This window comes from Abramis brama (genome assembly GCF_963993115.1).
Source record: "Abramis brama genome assembly, chromosome: 8".
Classification (NCBI taxonomy): domain Eukaryota; kingdom Metazoa; phylum Chordata; class Actinopteri; order Cypriniformes; family Leuciscidae; genus Abramis; species Abramis brama.
This window is the reverse complement of record NC_139970.1, coordinates 9,591,311-9,610,363: the sequence shown is the minus strand read 5'-3', so window position 1 is coordinate 9,610,363 and position 19,053 is coordinate 9,591,311. Positions and strand designations below refer to the sequence as shown.

Genomic DNA, 19,053 nt, shown 5'->3' with positions numbered 1-19,053 from the left:
AACTCGGCAATCGACTACTTTGGACTTCGACCGAAAACAGGATGTAAACAGGTATTTGCGCTGGCTTAAATAACATCATTTTTATACATTTCTTTCACATCTACTGCAGTCAGACTCACTCGTGTTCACTCTGAAGGAATCACTCACATTTTCTGTGCACTTGTAATGACACATCAAGGATGTTAAGAGGCTAAAAGCAGGTTTAGTACTTGCCCCATTGAAGTCAACAGGGTGTAAATTTTAAAAAGAGGATAACACGGTGTAGGCAACACCGATTTTTGTCGTTGTTCTCTGTACTGACAGCACTCCAAATGTACAAAAAAATGAGCTCAATGTTAAAATTGACCGGAGTTCTCCTTTAAAGAAATCGCCACTGCAATGAACTACACTGAGGAAAAATGTGATTTATAACTCATGGCAAAATATTTTTACATTAACATAAGTTTATCAGTTTTCACTTTCACAAGTCAAAGCAATTCATCATTACTCAAGATTTAACAGTTGAAATGACTATACGGCCTTTATTTAATGCAGCAAAAATTATTTTACAGTATAAGATCTTTTTTTTTCAGCCTTTTTCTTGGTTGCTTTTATAAATAGACAACCATTTTTTTGACAGTGCCTTTTATAAAAGAGACTATAATATAACTAAAAATGACCATTATGTAGAATATTTTTGTACTTCACTTTTATTTGTTCCCATGTTCTAGTGTGGTGACTCTGACATTACAATGAACAAAGTAATTATGCAATTATTAAAATACAAAAATATAGGCTAATAAGTGATAAAAACATCTAACATGGCCACTTCTAACGGATTTAAATTACTTTTTGCCAGCCCTCTCTCCTGGCTTTTGCAGACTTTGAGGTGTTCCCTGTCGCTTTGATTAAACATTAAAATTCCGAATAAACTTCGACTATTAGTTCTTGCTCCGCTGAGGAGAAAAACTGAGCGCGCTCTTTGGCCACGCTGAACAGCCAATAGCAGCGTTGCTGATCAATGTTTCTACTATCGATACATATCCCCTTTTAACCAGCGCATGAACGCGCAATTATATCAGATAACTCAATCCAGCTATACTAATCATATCCGGCAAGTGTGTTCGAAGAACCTAATTAGCCGGATCATGATTAGCACGATGATATCATCTTGGATGTCTCATTTGATCTCGGATGTTTTAAGCAACGTACGAAGAACGAGCCCCAGGCCTCCAAAGCATAGGCCTACACTTGTGTAAAACGTGCACATTTTTGATGACGCAGGTGTAATACCAGGAGCTGGCTCCAGGGGCGCACTCTCGAAATCAGGGATACACTGTGTATGGTAAAATTTCAAGGTTTTGTGGTATGTAAGGATATGGCACCAAAATTTGAGAGGGAGCTTCTGGTAGGGATGGCTGATGCGAAACTGACGTTCCGAAGCTTTGCCGAGATCCCGAAGCGCAGATTCGAAAACACTGATCCGAAGAAAGGTATGCATTGTTTGAAATATAATTATTTGTATGTCCTTGCTAAAAAATATCTTTGCATGCCAGCAACAAGTGTCCCTTGTGAGAGGATTTTTTCAAAGGCTGGAGAAATTATCTGTAAAAAACGTAGGCTAAGTCCTTCCACAGAGAAATTAATATGTTTGAATAAAAATCTTTAAAAAAGTGAGACATTGTGGCTTGATTTATTTTATTAATATGAATTTTTCATGACCTAAATAACATTATGCACAGTGAGGAGGCTAACGGGTACAAGCTTCACATATTAGAAAAATACAATAATAAAAAAACAACATTTTTTTTACTGGCTCATTGTCAAGGTTGTTTCAGATCAACACCTGCAAGTGACTACTAGGTGTCACTGTTGAGATGGGTGTCAAGATTGTTTCAAAGCCTCGACACAATATGGCACATTTGCTTCAACTGTTTCATTGCTTCATGAAGCCTCGATCTGCCCACCACTAAAGTGCTAACAGAGAAATGTAAGGGTAATCTGTATTCCAGGTCATTAAACAGGCGGTAGTCAATATCACAAATATAGCCCTTCACAGGAAACAAATGAATAACTTATCTTTCAATCAAACACTCATATGAACACTCCAAAGGTAAATACTCTCAACAGTCTTTAACACTCTAGCAGTAGTTAAAGCCAGGCAAGCAAAACAGCATGTGAGCACAAAAGGGTAATGAAGCAGAAACAAAGGAGGCATTTATACACATCCAGGTGTCAGCTGATCAATCAGGGCGTGGCACCAATCAGACTGCAGGAACCAATCAGGTCGTACACCTACCACAAGAGCATAAATTTTGTGATTACAATGCATGTAAAAGACTTCAGATTGTTTGGTGTCTTTATTCACTTCCACAGCTCCAGGTAAAAATGCTGCTTTTGCAGTTTTCTCCGAGCTGTAATGCTGTACCATTACGCCCGTTTCACACATACTCCGTGTGCGGTGCGTGTTGTGGTGCGTATGCAGTGCAGGAGCAGCACATGCAATAGTGCTTTCACATATGCTGCGTTTGCAGTGCGTAACTGATCCGCTGCTGTAGGCTATAACACAAATACATACTCACTATTTGTATTTCAAATCCAGAAGTTATCAGCAACTTTTATTTAAAAAAAGTTTTTTTGTCAGCATTGCAATTCTCTTTGTACACATATACACTCTTTAATAGACGTATTCACATTTAAACACAATTTAAACAACATATTATTAAATGCATTACTTCTATAATTATATATTAAGTTGCTCAAGCAAGGTAAAATATTTTACCATGTTCATTAAAATCGAATAGCCTACATTTTAAATTAAAACTTAATATTGACAAAAACAGCAGACTCATACCCTTTCTTTTGCATAATTTAAATCTTTATACAATAAACCTTGCATGTCACAATAAAGAACTTGTTTCTCCACGAATGAGACAAGTGATGTTCATTATGCCTTGTTGAAGTAAATTGTATTTTCCCTTGATTTACCCCGGTCTTAACGTCTCAGCATTGCGATTATCTTTGTACACATATACACTCTTTAACAGACGTATGCACGTTTAAACAATTTAAACAACGGCAGCCTATTATTCAATGCATAGCCGACTTCTACTTATATTAAGTTGCTCAAGCAAGTGATAATATTTAACCATGTAGCTTACATATTAAATCGGAACATTTTAAATTAAAACTTAAAATTGACAAAAACAGCCCACTCGCATGCCTTTTCTTTAAATTTCAATACAATAAATCTTGCATTTCACAAAGAACTTGTTTTTTTTTTTACCTCCACGAATGAGAAGTGTTGTTTATGTCGCCTTGTTGAAGTAAATTATAGCTTTCCTTGCTTTACCCCGGTCTTGTGAAAAAAGTAGTATTTAATTAAATACATTTATGGTGAGATTACTACATTTTAATTCTTTAATCACATTTATGGTGAAATTTCTACATTTCAGGTCAATCTGTGTTCATTTTGACCACGAAACATGCGCTGTCCCTTTAATTCAGCGTTTGCAGCACAGCAAAAATAGACTCGGTGCGGAAACGATCTCTGCACTGCTGTATACGCACCGCAACTGGAACGGATCGACGGACTGCAACCGCGTGCAGTGTGAAAGCTCTTAACCTGTTAACATGGGTACGGAAAAAAATACGCACCGCATACGCACTGCAAACGGAGTATGTGTGAAACGGGCGTTAGTCACAACACGAGGGCCTTAGAAATGGAAAGACAAGAGATAAACCATGACAGAGAAATATGAAAAAGCTGACCAGTAGGATAGGATCCACAACTCAAACTATGATCATTTGCTATTGCGCTGAAAACATTTAGTATGCAATGTTCAAAAGAAATTGTATAAATCATAAGAAAACTTTTGTGTTACTGGCTCGTGTCATATTACAGTTCTCATTTTTTTATTGGGGAATTCTTATAGTGTTAATCTCAGTCTTAACTTACTCTTGCAAAGTTTCCTTAGAAAAGCCCTGGTCATTCAGAAGAATCTTCACCTTCTGGTTACATTTCAACTTTTCATCGAGAAAGTCAAAAAAATGGCTTTTATTGCAATTGGACCTTGAGCACAAAAATGGAAGAGCACAAATGAACCTTCATAAGCACAAAGCATAGCATCACTACAAAGTGTTTAACAAACCTGATATTTGCTTTTAATGGAGTGTAATCATTATAACAATAATTTGTGTGAGAAACAGACCTACATTTAAATTGTTATTGAATTAATGAACTACAAGATCTAGGGTGGACGTAAAGAAAACTTATTTTATGAATAATAATTCTCAAGCTTTTGGTTTACAAACCCGATAAATGTCATCATACAACTTGGTCTTGTGTTTGAGCTCTGCAAGATCCTGATTCCATTCTCCAGTAAAAATCCAGCATTTACACTAGATGTGGAAACACATTATACAGATACAATGAACAAGATTGATAATGCCATTCTTCACATCTGCTTATTACATTCATTTAAACAATTCCACAACACTTTAAATGGATGAAGGCCATGAACTACAGATGGGCAGTTTCATTTGCTTTGTAAGGTTATCTGATATAGCAAGAGCATTGCAAAACTGCTAAACTGCCAAAATAAATAAACAAATAAAAATAATAAAATAATAATAATAAATAATAATAATAATAAAACATTAATATAATAATAATAACAAATACAATAGATCTTTTGTTTTCTAAACCTTTTTTTGTTTCTAAGGTTTTCATTTCCTCAAAGGTGTGACTGTGTGATCAGTGTCATTAATTCATAGCCTTTTAATGTTTTAAAAGTTAACTAAGAAAAATTAGACTCTGCCATGTCATTCATAACCTGTGTCTTTCTTTCTTCTGCAGAACACAGAAGAAGATATTTTGAATAATGCTGGTAATAAATGCTGGTTTTGATTCATTGCATTTCTTGTCCAAACAATGGAAGTCCATGGGATCGGAAACTGTATTACACAAGCATTCTTTAAAATAACTTCTGTTGTGTTCCTCAGAAGAAAACAGGTTTTGAACAACATGAGTAAATGATGACAGAATTTTCCTTTTTGGATGGACTATCCCTTTGAATTTAGAGACCGTTCTTATCAATAGTGTTGCTTTCGTCAATGAAAATTATGACTAAATATCGTTGTCAACGAACCTTTATCACCTGACGAAAATGAGACGAGAGACAATGTAAATGCTGGTCATGTGACAATGACTATAATTAAATGTATAATGCAATATTGTTGACTAATAAAAACGAGACTAAATGTGGTTTACAAAATAAAAACTATGCTAAAATGTCTCTTCATTTTCATTGACCAAAACGAGACGAGATGAAATGTTATGACGTGATCAAGTTTAGTTGTAAAGCACGTTTCACACGTGCGGGTGAATTTAGTTTCACTTTCTCTGGCAGCGCAATATCAAACATAGCCTAAATGTCTTGCCCTTGTGGAGGATAAAATTCGCTCTGTCTTCAGACCATATGTATATATATCAAGTAGAAAACATGAAGATATCAGAAAAGAGATCGATGGGCTCTTTCCTGCTCGTGTCACACATACCAAGGCTATATCAAACGTCTTTGTGTGGAAAATGTGTGTTTTTAAATAGATTTAACTTTATTATATTATTTAAGTTACATGCATAAAAATGTGTGTTGTTTCTATGACGGAATTGCTCAAATTATCACTTCATTGGTCCATAACCACCGCGATGGTAAAAAAAAACTGCCACCGTCACAGCCCTAAATATAATAAGATAACCTTGTTTGAAATACTATACTGACTGGGTTAAATAGAATTGCATTACTAAAAAGAGACTAAATTACAATTTTCATTGACTAAAACTAGACTAAATGTCATCAGTTTTCGTCGACTAAAATTAGATGAAAGTAGTCATGGATAATTCTGACTAAAATAAGACTAAAATGCTCAGACTTTTAGTCGACTGAAACTAATAAAAACTAAAATGGCAGCTTGACACAAAGACTAAAACTAAAATTAAAACAGGCCGACAAAAACACTACTACTTAACAACAGACAAATTCAAACAGAACAGAGGTGATTTCAGATGTTTCTCACGTGAGTTCGGTTAGACTGGGGCAGTTCTGGGTCATCTGGAGGATCCGATTAGACCATATCTCATTTAGACAGTACACGCTCATTTCCATCTTTTTCAGGTTAGAGAAGGAACAGAGAAATGACAGTATTGCTTCTGAATCCCTTTGGTGAATTATAATTTGAAAAAGTCTGGTCCAGTCGATGTTGAATATCTCTGAGTGTGGAAAGGTGAGACTGAATGATTCCAAATCCAGATGGGAAAGCGGATTTAGGCGAATCTCTATGCAGATACTATAAAAAAAAGAATTTAAGCAGATTCAAGTTGTCTTTGTGTCTATAAGTCAATCATTTCTTACCTAGAATATCTTTTATGTGACTTGTTTCACAATATTTACAGCCAATATTTACATCATTAGCAATAGTCAAAAAAGATAAAAGTGTGTACCTTTTAAAAAAAAACATTTTTTTGGGTGACCAATTTAGTTGCATTATTACTAATAGAATTATAATCTATTAGATTGCAGAGACCAAGTATGCCAGATAAATGGAAGAACAAGATGATGATATAATTGGTTATACAAAACATGTTAATCACATAATTATTTCTATTATACCTATTTGATGAAAATAAAAATATCACTTGTTCTTCACCTGGACGGCTCTTTGTTGATTGACAGATCAAGTGAGTTGATATACATTATTTGGTGGAAGCCGGCACGAACACTGCAAACCAAAGCACAGAAAAAATATACATGAACCTTAAAGTTAAACAAAAGCACATTAAAGGATGATAGCATGTGTGCATAAAACACATCAAATGTATAAAATATATTTTAAAACATTACCTCTGTGAGCTCAGGGTCTGTCCTCTCGCGAGAGCGTAGATCAGTTCAACAAGATCAGAGTCTGATGGATCCATTATATCCAACCTTCAAAATCAAATCCAGAACATCACTGTACAGATTAATTAAGTTTACCTTGCAACAGCAAATTATAGATTAGATATTAATTACATCCACCAAATATCTGTTTTAGACCAATGCATTTACTTTGCTTTTTTAAACTTGTGAAGTTCAGGAAAAATCATAGACAAATCTTCCGATGTCAAACGTAAAGAGATTTCTTCAATGCTCTGACAGCACTGAGAGCAGTACAGCAGGACACAGACGTCTGTTCTTCTGAGGTATGTATACTCTAGATCAATCTTTCCCCTGGATTCCACTGCTTCTTTCACAAAGTCTTCTTCATGAAGTTCATAGAGACAGTGAAGAACAAACAATACTGTTTTCGAAGAGAAGAAAAAACCTTTAACCTCTTTGAAAATCCATTCTTTCATAAGAGCCTGTGCTTTTGGATGAATGAGCAGACCATGATCTTTAAGTGTGAGTGTCACATCCTTATTCAACAAACCAAATGCAAATTCTACCACAGCTGGTTTTGTGAAAATATCATCGAAAAACCTTGTAAGTTTCCTCTGGGACTTTTCTTCATCCAGAAGGACATAGTACAGAGCAGTGAAGAACTCCTGAAAGCTGAGATGCATGAAACTGAACATCGTCTCCTGGTGGATTCGTCTCTTAAACAGGAACTTGCACAAGAATGGATTTCCAGCAGGGTCTGAAATGGTTTCATTCACACTTTTCTCATCCAGCAGGACTTGCTGTTCCTGCATCCCTCTCTCTGCCAGCTGACCCAGACTCATCAGCAGGGTCGGGACGGACTGACTCAAACCCCGGCAGTGATGCTTCAGAAGAGTGCACACAAAGTCCACGTAGATGGAGGTGGTGGTTTCCAGTCCGCTTGTCTTATGTGCACCAGATGTGAATCTCTCCTGGATAGTTGTGCAGATGATCCAGCAGACGACAGGGATTGAGCAGGCAGTGATGAGGGTTTCATTTGCCTTCACAGGTGTATAAGCCTCCCAGTAAAGTTTCTCATCTTGAAAAAACTTCTGGAAGTACTCCTCCACCCCCTTTTCTGAAAATCCCACAATCTCAGAGAAACGCTGAGGTCCTTTGAGCAGATTACTGAGTGTGTCCGTAGCTGTAGATCTGGAGGAGACCAGCAGGAAAGACTCTGGCAGGATTCGACCCCTCAGCAGGGCACAAAGAGTGTCCACAGGTGGGGCTTTCTGAAGCAGATCAGTGTGTGCTGACGTGTCAATAATGTCCTGTGAGAGTTTCAGCTCATCAAATCCATCAATGACCACAAGCACCTTCTCTGGCGACTGCTGTAAAATCTGTGAGATCTCATGTGATGATAAACTACAACTGCAGCTCAAGATCTCCACCAAACTCTTCTCGCCAGGAATGCGATTTATTTCTTTACACTTTAAGTGGAACACAATATCAAACCGCCCTTTGTAGAGGTCACCAGATGCCCAGTCCATCATGATCTTCTGCACAGTGAAAGATTTCCCGTTTCCAGAATTTCCCTGCAGTATCACAGAACTAGGACTGATCCCGTGGTCATCTGGGTCGAACAGAGAGTTGAGATGGACAGAGTCTCCACTGCTCCTGGAGCTGAGGACCTGCTGGAAGCTCTCTCCACGGGAGCAGATCTCTTCTTCTCGCGCTTTTTGATCTCTATGTTTCCGAAGGATCAGAGGTTGTGTGAAGCGCTCAGACAGCAGCACATGTTCACCAGGCAGTGAGTTATACTCAGTCACATACTGATTCTCGCTGCAGATCCGCTTCATATATTTGTGAATCACTGGGCTGATTTCTGTAGAAGAGGTCAATGTTCAAAGAGTTAGTTTTTTTTTTTCCTAATTCTAATACAGTAAGAAATTCCAGAGCAGACAAATACCAACTAAATCACGAGGTCGATGGAGTGCAATATTTAAAATATTGTAAAATTCAATATTATAAAATTCATCAGTCACCTGAGGAATGTGTTTTTTCAGAGTGTGTGTGATGTCCTGTGGAGCCTGTAGAACATTAGACACACATGATACATTGATATATTGATTAAGGCATTTCACATATATTTTACATCAATCTATCTATCTTGCTGTCTGTCTGTCTGTCATCTATCTATCTATTGCTGAACACATTTATTAGACCATCACCCAATGTAAGGTTTGTGCCACAACTGCCCTAAGCTAACAGTATTGGTGATACACATTTTTTGAGAAGGGAAAAAATAAGTACAGACTGCACATCATTAAAAGTACTCATGAAGTCTATCCATAAGTGGAAATTAGTTATTTTTGCATTTTTTAGAGCAATTTTCTACTTCCCGTTTAAAAAGCAAAGACTCTCAGCTGATCCATGTCTACATATAGGAATACGACGTCTATCACTGTATTCATATATAAGCTCCTCCAGTATTATCAACAGTATTATCCTCCATCCCCAGCTCCACCTCTCGTCAGTCAGGATTTGGAATTCTGATTCCCCTTTGAATCAGACTAAATTCTCGAATTATGTTGTACATTAGAATATTGACATTAATGACATCTGCAATACATTCATGTTGGTTCTGTTCTGTTTACCCTAAAGGGGGTTATTGCTGCTCTCCCTGCTCTTATCCATGCTAGGCTGCCCAGAACATAACTATACCGCTAATCCAAAAAAAATGCTAACTGTCAATCGTATTTGATGATAGTGGTCCTGACAGAAATAAGTGACCAAGATGGAAAATTAAGACAAAATATTTAAGGTTCCTACTTCCTAGAAGAGCTTCTGCAATTTGTGCAATGCCTGTAAAAGTACATATTTTAACAGTACATACTGTAGGTCTAGACACATGTGGTATAATAGCCAAAATTAGTGTGCTCTTACCTAAGTCTCTCAACAGATATGGCTCATGCTTTTCCAGTCTAGAATAAAAGGCAGATTTAACCTTGTCTCCTCCAGAGTGCAACACTTTATAAAACTCTCTCATTTTCTCCTGGTTAGTATCTGCTGCTTTGATCTCACAGTACGGCTCCCATTCCAGCATGCCACCGGACAGCAGCTCATCCGCTATCGCCTTAACACACTTTACTCTCTGGACAAGTTTCGCCCAGTGGGCATCTACAAACCGAGCACCTGGTAGAGAGATAATATAATAACTGCTCACAAGCAAGAACGTGATTTCATAAGATTCAAGAACGCCATATTCTATAGTGTAGCAAGTACTTATTTGGGCAACTTCACTTTTAATCCGTGTAATGCAGACTTTTTTTTCATATGACTATCTCTGCTTTTACTGTGGTAACTACTTACGCTCTGAGTCTTGGTCCATGGTGTCTCATAAGTGTCTATGACGTGTTGTAGAGAGCTGTCTTAAGTTGTCCTCTAGGAAATGAAACATAATGCACATAGTGTGAGATGGTTGAAGAGAGCTTTTGTGACCCATGGTTAAAGATTACACTATTGGTATGCAGTAAATTAAGTGGCATGTAGAAAAATTAATAATGAAAGTATATCTTAAAGTACACCCCGAAATAACCATATATGGAGCATACAATGCCTAGTTTTACTATGCATACTATGCATTTAATTGATCTGTATTTTTAATGGAAACAGATAGACCTTGTTGTGCATTATTTCCACTAAACTATTTTCTCAGACAATCTGCTATTATCATGCGCTAAGCAATTATCTCTGTAGTTGCAATTATCTCTGTAGTTAAAACATTAAAACACAGCATGCCACAGCAAAAGTGTCCAAAAGCATTGCATCCTCAACAAATATTTCTATTTATTGAATATAAAAATGTTGTAACTTCTCAGTAATGATTTCATGTAGTTTAAATGTTTAATACCATTAATGAGAATGGCATATTTAATCAAAAAAAAATCAGAAATCAGAAGTAAAACGTAGTTTAAATCATTATTTACTTTTTAAACTGTTATTGTGAACATGTCTTTATGATTAGGACTCATAATGAAGTTTTACGGTTTTACTTAATCTGCCGTTAGATAAGATATATGCGTATAATGTATAATTTTCTTTAGATTATCTGTCTAAAAGGGACCAAAAATACATACTCCAACTCACCATCGATGTCGCCAAACTGCTCCATCTCCAAAACGTTCGTACGCATGGGTCAGAGTTTGCGTGCAGGTGCGAAGATTTTACCCCTACTGCACGTTTGTTTTTATAAATCACAACTTGCGTCGAAAGTGCCGTACGCCAGGGGATGTTTTGTGCGTACGCAACGTTTATAAATGAGACCCCTGGTCTGCAGCCTCCCCATGTAGAAAAACTCTGATATTGCACACTTAAGGATGTGTTGCAGTGCTAATACACCTGCCGTATTATCATTAAAATGCCACATGAAACAATACAACTTGTTAATCAAAAAAAAAAAAAAAACGAGTACCGCACGAAAGAATTCACTTACCGCACTCAACTGTCCTGCACTCATCCGTCCCGCGTTTCAATCGTCCCGGCTCTCCTCTACTCAGTCTAAAAAAAATAGTAACAATAATAAAACACATTATGCTGCGCGTCTAGTCGCGGTTTAGAAAAACAATAATAATATCGATCGTGTAAGTGAGCAAAACTCATCTCGTGACTGCGAGGCTTCATGGCAGAAAAGTGATCAATAAGTTACGATCCAGTCTTGTTCTTACCTTCAGTGAAGTCTATATTCACGATGAAGATATCAAGGTCACGAATATTAATGTGTAATATTCATTTCTACACTATAGATCGAAAGTAGTTTGTGGACACGCCTCTTCTGAACTTCCTTTTTTGTTTTAGATATTCCTCCTCAAAGACAGACGGCAAAAGATCATCTCTCCAAAATAGTAGGCTACTGGTGTAAAACGTGGAAGGCTGATAATATTTCACAAGCTTTTTTCCCTGCATTTAACGTTAGGCTATAGCCTATAGCATAGGCCTACAATGTGCAAAAGCCGTCGCAATGTGAGTTAAAAGACGTGCTCCAGATAATATGGGGCTCCTCTCGTCGAAAAGTCAAGTAAGAGACCGTCGAGAAAGTACGGTTTGTTGCCGCGCTCTTCATTCCTAAACTATCAGACAGGCATCGTCTTGCAGCACTTTTGCAAATGCGATCTCATCCTGAAATAAATTACAAACTGCACCGCCGAATCAACCACGATCACACACCGTGCTCACCAATTCAGAATCAGCACAGAAAGTGATGACCTAATACTTCCTAGTCGTCCGATTTGTTCTATGGAATCGGTTCATCTAACGGTCCTCTCTCTCATTTGTAGCTTTGGAAAGTCTGATTCATTCTAGAGAATCGTTCTTAATTTAGAGATTCAACGATTCGAGTCCAATACAGCATTTCAGGTTATTTTTTTTATTTTTGTTGCGGACTATTTAGTTAATCATGTCTAATTAAATATTGCAGTTAAATATTCTACCAGTATTCTAGTTTTTTATAAGCTATTATTATTAATTATATTAAACAAAAGTATTTTCAACAATTTCAACATTATTTCTATTTAACAAACATTCAAATTATTGGATAGCCTATAGAATAATACTTGGACAAAAGTTTATACTTCAAATAAACACAGATGTCTATGGTTGCGGTCAAAATAGAGTAGGCCTAAATCATTTCAGGTCAAATAATTTTAACTTCTAGACACTTCAAATAGCTTTAAAGGGGTGGTTGATTATGATTTCACTTTTCTAACTTTAGTTAGTGAGTAATGTTGCTGTTTGAGCATAAACAACATCTGCAAAGTTACAACGCTTAGAGTTCAAAGCAAATGGAGATAAATTTGCTTTTAAAGAAATAGTTTTTTAAGGACCAAGGGCGCCGTAAAGGGGTGGAAGGTTAGGACGATTCTAAGGGCCCAGGCTGATTTAGGGCCCAGAAGAGCAGACCCCCTTTTTCTTTTCTTATTTCTTTTCTCTTTTTTATACATACATTAAATGTGCTAGGGCCCCTCATGCACTAAATGTGTATTTTGTCCGTTTTGACCATAGATTTAATATTTAAAAAACAAATAATGTATTTACTGTTTCAGTCACACCCCTCCCCCTTACAATGGTTCATTCCACCTGCTCTGTCCGAGCTACGATCGCTAGTGTAACGTCTCTTGCACTTGCTATGATGCAGCGCAGACATTGACACACGCAGGCATGTCACATCAAAAGTTAGGGCATCAAAAAAGGAAAGGAAAGAGAAGACAGAGAACGCCGAAGTCGACAGTATGTCACACAGTTTTTCAAAAAGAAAGGTATCTTGCCCTATTCCTGTATTCCAAAACTTTCAGAGTTACTTATTTTTGTTGCTACATGACCTGCTATTATCTAGCTAGCTTAGTAAAATAATTACTGAATTATGATTTACATCCAACAATAATAACATCTCTGGGTTATCATGTCTCTACACCATAGACTGTAAAAAATAGCTACACAGATTCAGCGGCTGCTGCACACACACACGTCCTCCTTCTCCCCTCGTGCGAAATTCGCGTCCGATATTTTAGCACGTTAAAAAATAAATACAACCTCACGTTAGGTCAATCACACTTGCACACTGCCTCCGAAACTTTCGTCCGTCAAAAAAAACAACTGCGTTTTTCGCATCCGTAACAAGGGTTTGAATGGTATTTTGACATTTTAGAGCCACAGAATGACGGATACGAAAAAACGCATGCGAAAATTTCGGATTCAGTGTGCAAGGACCTTCAGCCGAACAAGGTGAGCCTGAGCGCGAAACTTCACGAAGATTGAAGCCTCTCAACACGTCTTATCTACTGTGTTCGCCACATGATGATAACTTTACAAAACAAAAAGTAATCTATAGGCCTACGCTTCAAAAATCACAAAATCAGTTTGCCGTGTGTGTCGTGTGTTCTGTGAAGTGACAGTGCTGCTGCTACGATCGATTATGTCAAACTTGACGTTCTTAATATGAATAAAATGCCCCAGAAAAAAATTATATAAAAAAACGAATAAAACATGTGTCTGTTGTAACCATTGGCTATAAGGAGTTTACAAAATAGATATTTTAATATTTTATATTATGAAAACTAAGTAGGCCAATAGAAATAGTATGGTTTTTACGTGTGTGTTTGACTTATAAGTCAAATTTGTATAAATACATTTTTTTTTTCTTGTTTTTGTAGGCTTTGTACTAATCTTTAGACATTTTAACTACGCAATGTGCTAAGTATCTTTTTTAAAGTATACAGGGCATGTTTATTGGGTTAAATTGTATCTGTAAAAAATGTAGGGGGCCCAGAAATTTTGGTTTCCATAGGGCCTAGAATTTCTGGCGGCACCCCTGTTAAGGACTACAACAAAAGACACATGAAGTCACCAATGCAGCGGGCAAGCTTGGAATAAGGAAAAGCTTAGATTCAGCGGATGGAGTTATTGCCTGTGGAAGATGACCTGAACACCGTTGTGTAAGTTGTGGCATTCTGGCATTACATGGCTTGGCCGCCCACATCATTCTGATCCTGACATAAATACAAATATATCACATACAAACTTATGTGATTTCTTTTGATAAAATATTTAATGAAACATATGGATAACAGAGAAATTAAAGCTACAATTAGCTTCAAGCTACACATGACAATTAATGAGATTAATACAACACTTTTATCACCATTGAGAGTTTTTAATAACTTCTGACTGTGATCCAATGTGTATTTTTGTCAAATGATGAGGCAGAAATATGTTGTTAATTACATTTTAGAATAATTTTATGGGGAAGATATGAAATTACGACTTCTGACTCAATCATATTTGTTAAACTTTCCTCCCTGCACAGTATTTGTTGTGTTCTAGTGTCCTATTATGTTTAATTGTGTCTTATCACTATATTTAATAACACACCATGAGACCAAAACTCTGAGTGCTGTGCATTCTTCTTCACTGAAATCTCATTCAAGACACAGACATGAGCAATCAACAGATGATCAGTCTAACACATAAGTCAACTTAATCAGACACAGAGAGTGTCAAACCAAATCCACCACATCCCCCCTTTTTAACAAAGCTATGATTTAATATTTACATTCAGACTGGTTCACTCAAATCTCCCCATGTAAATATTCAAATCTATCAAACAGTAACTTTAATTAAATATTTGACTAATTTAAATAATCAAACTTCATATTTACTTCTAAGCGTTCACAGTAAACAACAATAGTCCAATAAAATTACTTTGAGAATACTTTGTGTCTTCGGTTACCAAATACTGTTTCCCTTTTCTGTTTTTTTCTTTTCTTTTCTTTTTTCACATGTCCACAACATAATCATTATATCTAGTTGGCCGTTTTACTTCTCCTCCACATCTAGTATGGCATGCCGGCTGCTCTTCGACTCTCACTGGATAATTCACAGGTGATTGTTCTGCTGGTCGGGTGCCTGAGTGGAAGTCTCCTCCAAATGCTCATCAGGATCAACATCTTTGCACAGACTCTGATGTATCTTTCTCAAGTGGCGTCTATTTCTCCTGAATGTCTTTCCTGCTGGTGTTTGCACTGTATAAGACCGAGGTTCATCTCTCTTGTGAACCACCACTGCAGGCTCCCATCCACATCTCGTCTGCACATGTACTGTGGGTCCTGGAACCAGCTCAGGTACTGTCTTGGCATTACGGTTGTGCTGATGGCGCATTCGAGATTGCAAATCCTCCAGTCTTTTGTGTATATGTTGTGGGGTTGACTGTTGAAGAACAGCACTAGAGCATGGGAGTGTGCTCCGCAGGACTCTGCCCATCAGCATTTGTGCTGGAGATTCATTCAGGCCTGTCACTGGTGTATTTCTTAGTGACAGTGCATGTTTAACAGTCTTTATTGCTCTTTCAGAAAGTCCTTTGGACTGAGGATATCCTGGACTGGAGAATGTGAGCTTAAAGTCCCATGATGCCGCAAAGGACTTCATCTCATAGATGGCAAATTATACGTTCTCACTCACTAATTCTTTCTGGCGAAGACTGATTTCATCTTTTGTATCACTGAGTGGGCTGATTTGTCTGATAAATTCAGTACCTCTTTTTGTCATATAGTCCACTAGCAATAGATAAGACTGAACTCTCAGCTCGAAGATGTCTGCACCAACCTTCATCCACAGTAGTTCTGAAACGTCATGAGTGATGAGTGGCTCTTTTTGATGTAATTGGCTGGAGTTGTTGGCAGGCGCACATTTCTCCACCATCATCACTATGTCTAGTGCCATTCCAGGCCAGTATAGGGATTTTCTTGCTTTGGCCTTTGTTCTCTGGATACCTTGTTTTTTTATTTTTTTTTATTTGTTTATTTAACAGGGACAGTGCACTCAGCCATACCAGAATTTGCTACAAGCTAAATTTCATCTGTAGTCCCTGGGCAGGAAGAGGTAACATACAATTTATCCAACAAACACATATAAATATACCATAAAACATCATCACACAAGTAGCCTTTCAGACAACAACAAAGTTTCACATTCTTAAAAAACACAATAAAACAAAACAACAGAACAAAATAAAGTGCCATATTAATAGACACAACAATGCAATGTTAGGATACGACAAAAAAATGAGTTTTTTGAGTTTATGATTAATGGGTACATGATTGTATAGATTTTAACGATAATTTTATTTTATATTTAAAACAAGTAAATGAACTGATGTCTCTAATCTCGTTTGGGACTGAGTTCCAGTACTTAGAGGTTCTGATAGAGAAGGCTGATCTGCCAAACTCAGCACGTCTGTGCTGTACGGCACAGTGACCTCTACTGGTCGCCCTGGTTGTTCTCCGACTATCTGGGAGCAATGATATGAACAATGATATGAACTCCTCTAATGGGGGTGAGCTAACCTTGGTGAGCTACAGTAAGTGTAGCTTTTCTAAGATGACTTTTTTGAAGCTCTGAGGTATGATTATCTTGTCTCCTACCATCACAATGCCGTTTTGTACACTGATTTTGTTCCGCATCAGAAGCTGTGTAGGCTACTGTTCACACCACGTCTTTTCTTTGGCCAGCCAGTCTCTACCTTCTCACCTCTTTCAGTTGTTGGAGTGTCTGTGGACTCAGTGCATCTGTGGACTCCAAACCATGCACAACTTTCTCATCATAGAGGTATTCGCCATCATCAGCCTCCCTACTTGCAGTTGCACGGGATAGTGTATCGTCAATATGCGTGTGCTTGCCCGGACACAGAGAGTGTCAAACCAAATCCACCACAGTATTATTTGGTAAAAGTGCAACACTGATCTCCAAACATAAGTCATTCTACTTCAGATAAAGCATCACAATAAATCTCTGCTGATTATAGTAACTATAATTGATCCATTCAGTGTTTTTGTTTTGCGTGATCCTTATGAATATTGATTTAAATTAGGGCTGGGTAAAAATAACTAATTCTAATTTTTATTTGCTTCTTATTTTTATGAAGGAATATCACTTCTTAAATTCAAAGAATCAGTCTTTTAGTCAGTCATTTTTAGTTGATGAAAGAACAGAACATTGTAGTGCTCCTTCTATCCAATAAATCGCAGTTTGCTTTTGTGCTTTGTTTGTTATAAAGATTTCAAATTATGTCAATATTATTATCAAATTTAAACAATAAATACCATTTTGACATTTTTAATGTTGCGTGTTGTAGCTCCTTCGACCTCATTGTAGCCCCTCAGTTCAAGCGGTTCTTATCTGAATATCATTTCTTCCTTTTTACTAAAGTAAAACTATAAACTATCTATAGTAATAAACTATATAAACTACTATATAAATACTATACTATATAACTACTATAGTATAGTAATAAACTATATATACTACTATTAGAGGTCGACCAATATGTTTTTTTTCAGGCCGATGCCGATCTTTTGAAATCCCGGTCGGCCGATGGCCGATTAATGCTGCCAATTTATTGTGGCCGATGTTTGGCCGATTATGTGCTTGTTTTTAACCTCTATTTGAAAGATAAAATGTAACACAAATAATTACTTAAGATAGACAAGATTTCTCAACAAAAACATTTATTGAACACTTGACCAATCTGCACTTGTACAAAAGACAAAAAGACCTTGAGATATGTTTGGTAATTGTACCTGAATGAATTTAAAATGAATTTGCTACATTTCGGATTAATATATTTGTTTTCCTTAACATTTTAATTAACAGTAACTTAAACACTTTGACTGAGTATGTTTTTATGTTTCCACTGTTCGATCGCATCCGCGCCTCACACACACACACACACGCAGAGAGAGAGAGAGAGAAAGAGAAATATAAGTAAACACTTTGCGACTTTAAACACACGCGACTTTTCGATCGCGCCCGTGCCCCTCTCTCTCTCTCACTCACACACACACACACACACCATATTCCAGCATTGCAATCTTTACATCGCAGCCTGCTTCAGAGCTAAGGCGGGGCTACAGGTTAGGTGTCCCCAAAGAACCCGCGTATCTAACAGTAGTTCCGCATTTTGCACGCGTGTTTTATTTATTTTTATACCATGTAACGTTAAGCCTATTCTCCGTGTAAATTTATACACCGAACTGTGACGCCCGTACCGTTTCGGTTCAGTACGAATACATGTACCGTTCCACCCCTAGTCTACAGTGAAATACAGTCACACATTACACTGTTTGGCCAGCATTTTAACCGTGTTTAATCCAGCTACTAGCTAAAGGTATGCTAAAGTTAGCTGCTGACTAGCATCACGTTTCTAACGTCCATTTTCAGAGCATCCAAGAGAATCACAGGCATAACAGTAGCACTGAAATGAAGCACAGAAATCCGCATTGATATTCGGTCCGGTAGATAATGGTCGTTAAGGCACCAGTGCTGTATTAGCACCAGGTCTGTCTGTTTTTTTTTTTTTTTGTTTTTTTTTTTGTTCTGCACGGATATCACATGGATACAGTACAAGGAGGGGAACGAAACCCAATTGGGTTTATACAGAGTTCCACTCCACTTGCATAAATAAACAAAAAAGGTACGCAGACAAATAAGTTGAATAAATAAAAAGAGGGGAAAAACATTTTCAAAAGCATAATTATCCTAATGAAAGTAACTTAAAGTTACAGATGTTGAAGGGTAAAGGTAAAAGTAAAAGAAGAACAAAAGTAAAGAGCAGCATATGAGAGTCAGT

General features: G+C 37.1%; 1 protein-coding gene across 3 annotated transcripts in view; it reads right to left on the bottom strand.

The window, feature by feature from the left end:
• Positions 1-1,662: 1,662 nt before the first annotated feature.
• Positions 1,663-19,053, bottom strand: part of LOC311088959 (NACHT, LRR and PYD domains-containing protein 1 homolog) — a 65,391-nt gene continuing 48,000 nt past the window's right edge. Inside the window, exons 1-12 of one of the 3 annotated variants that reach the window (XM_084123356.1) lie at positions 11,603-12,187; positions 11,371-11,435; positions 10,248-10,319; positions 9,822-10,070; positions 8,921-8,965; positions 7,086-8,760; positions 6,882-6,965; positions 6,688-6,759; positions 6,058-6,327; positions 4,294-4,380; positions 3,938-4,051; positions 1,663-2,274 (exon numbers count right to left, since the gene is read on the bottom strand). In XM_084123356.1, the coding sequence (XP_083979482.1) occupies positions 2,262-2,274; positions 3,938-4,051; positions 4,294-4,380; positions 6,058-6,327; positions 6,688-6,759; positions 6,882-6,965; positions 7,086-8,760; positions 8,921-8,965; positions 9,822-10,070; positions 10,248-10,266 (2,628 nt within the window). In that variant the 5' untranslated portion in view covers positions 10,267-10,319; positions 11,371-11,435; positions 11,603-12,187 and the 3' untranslated portion in view covers positions 1,663-2,261. Of the gene's footprint in view, positions 2,275-3,937; positions 4,052-4,293; positions 4,381-6,057; positions 6,328-6,650; positions 6,760-6,881; positions 6,966-7,085; positions 8,761-8,920; positions 8,966-9,821; positions 10,071-10,247; positions 10,320-11,370; positions 11,436-11,602; positions 12,188-19,053 lie in introns of those variants that run through there. The other 2 variants (XR_014607592.1, XM_084123357.1) reach the window with 2 other exon arrangements.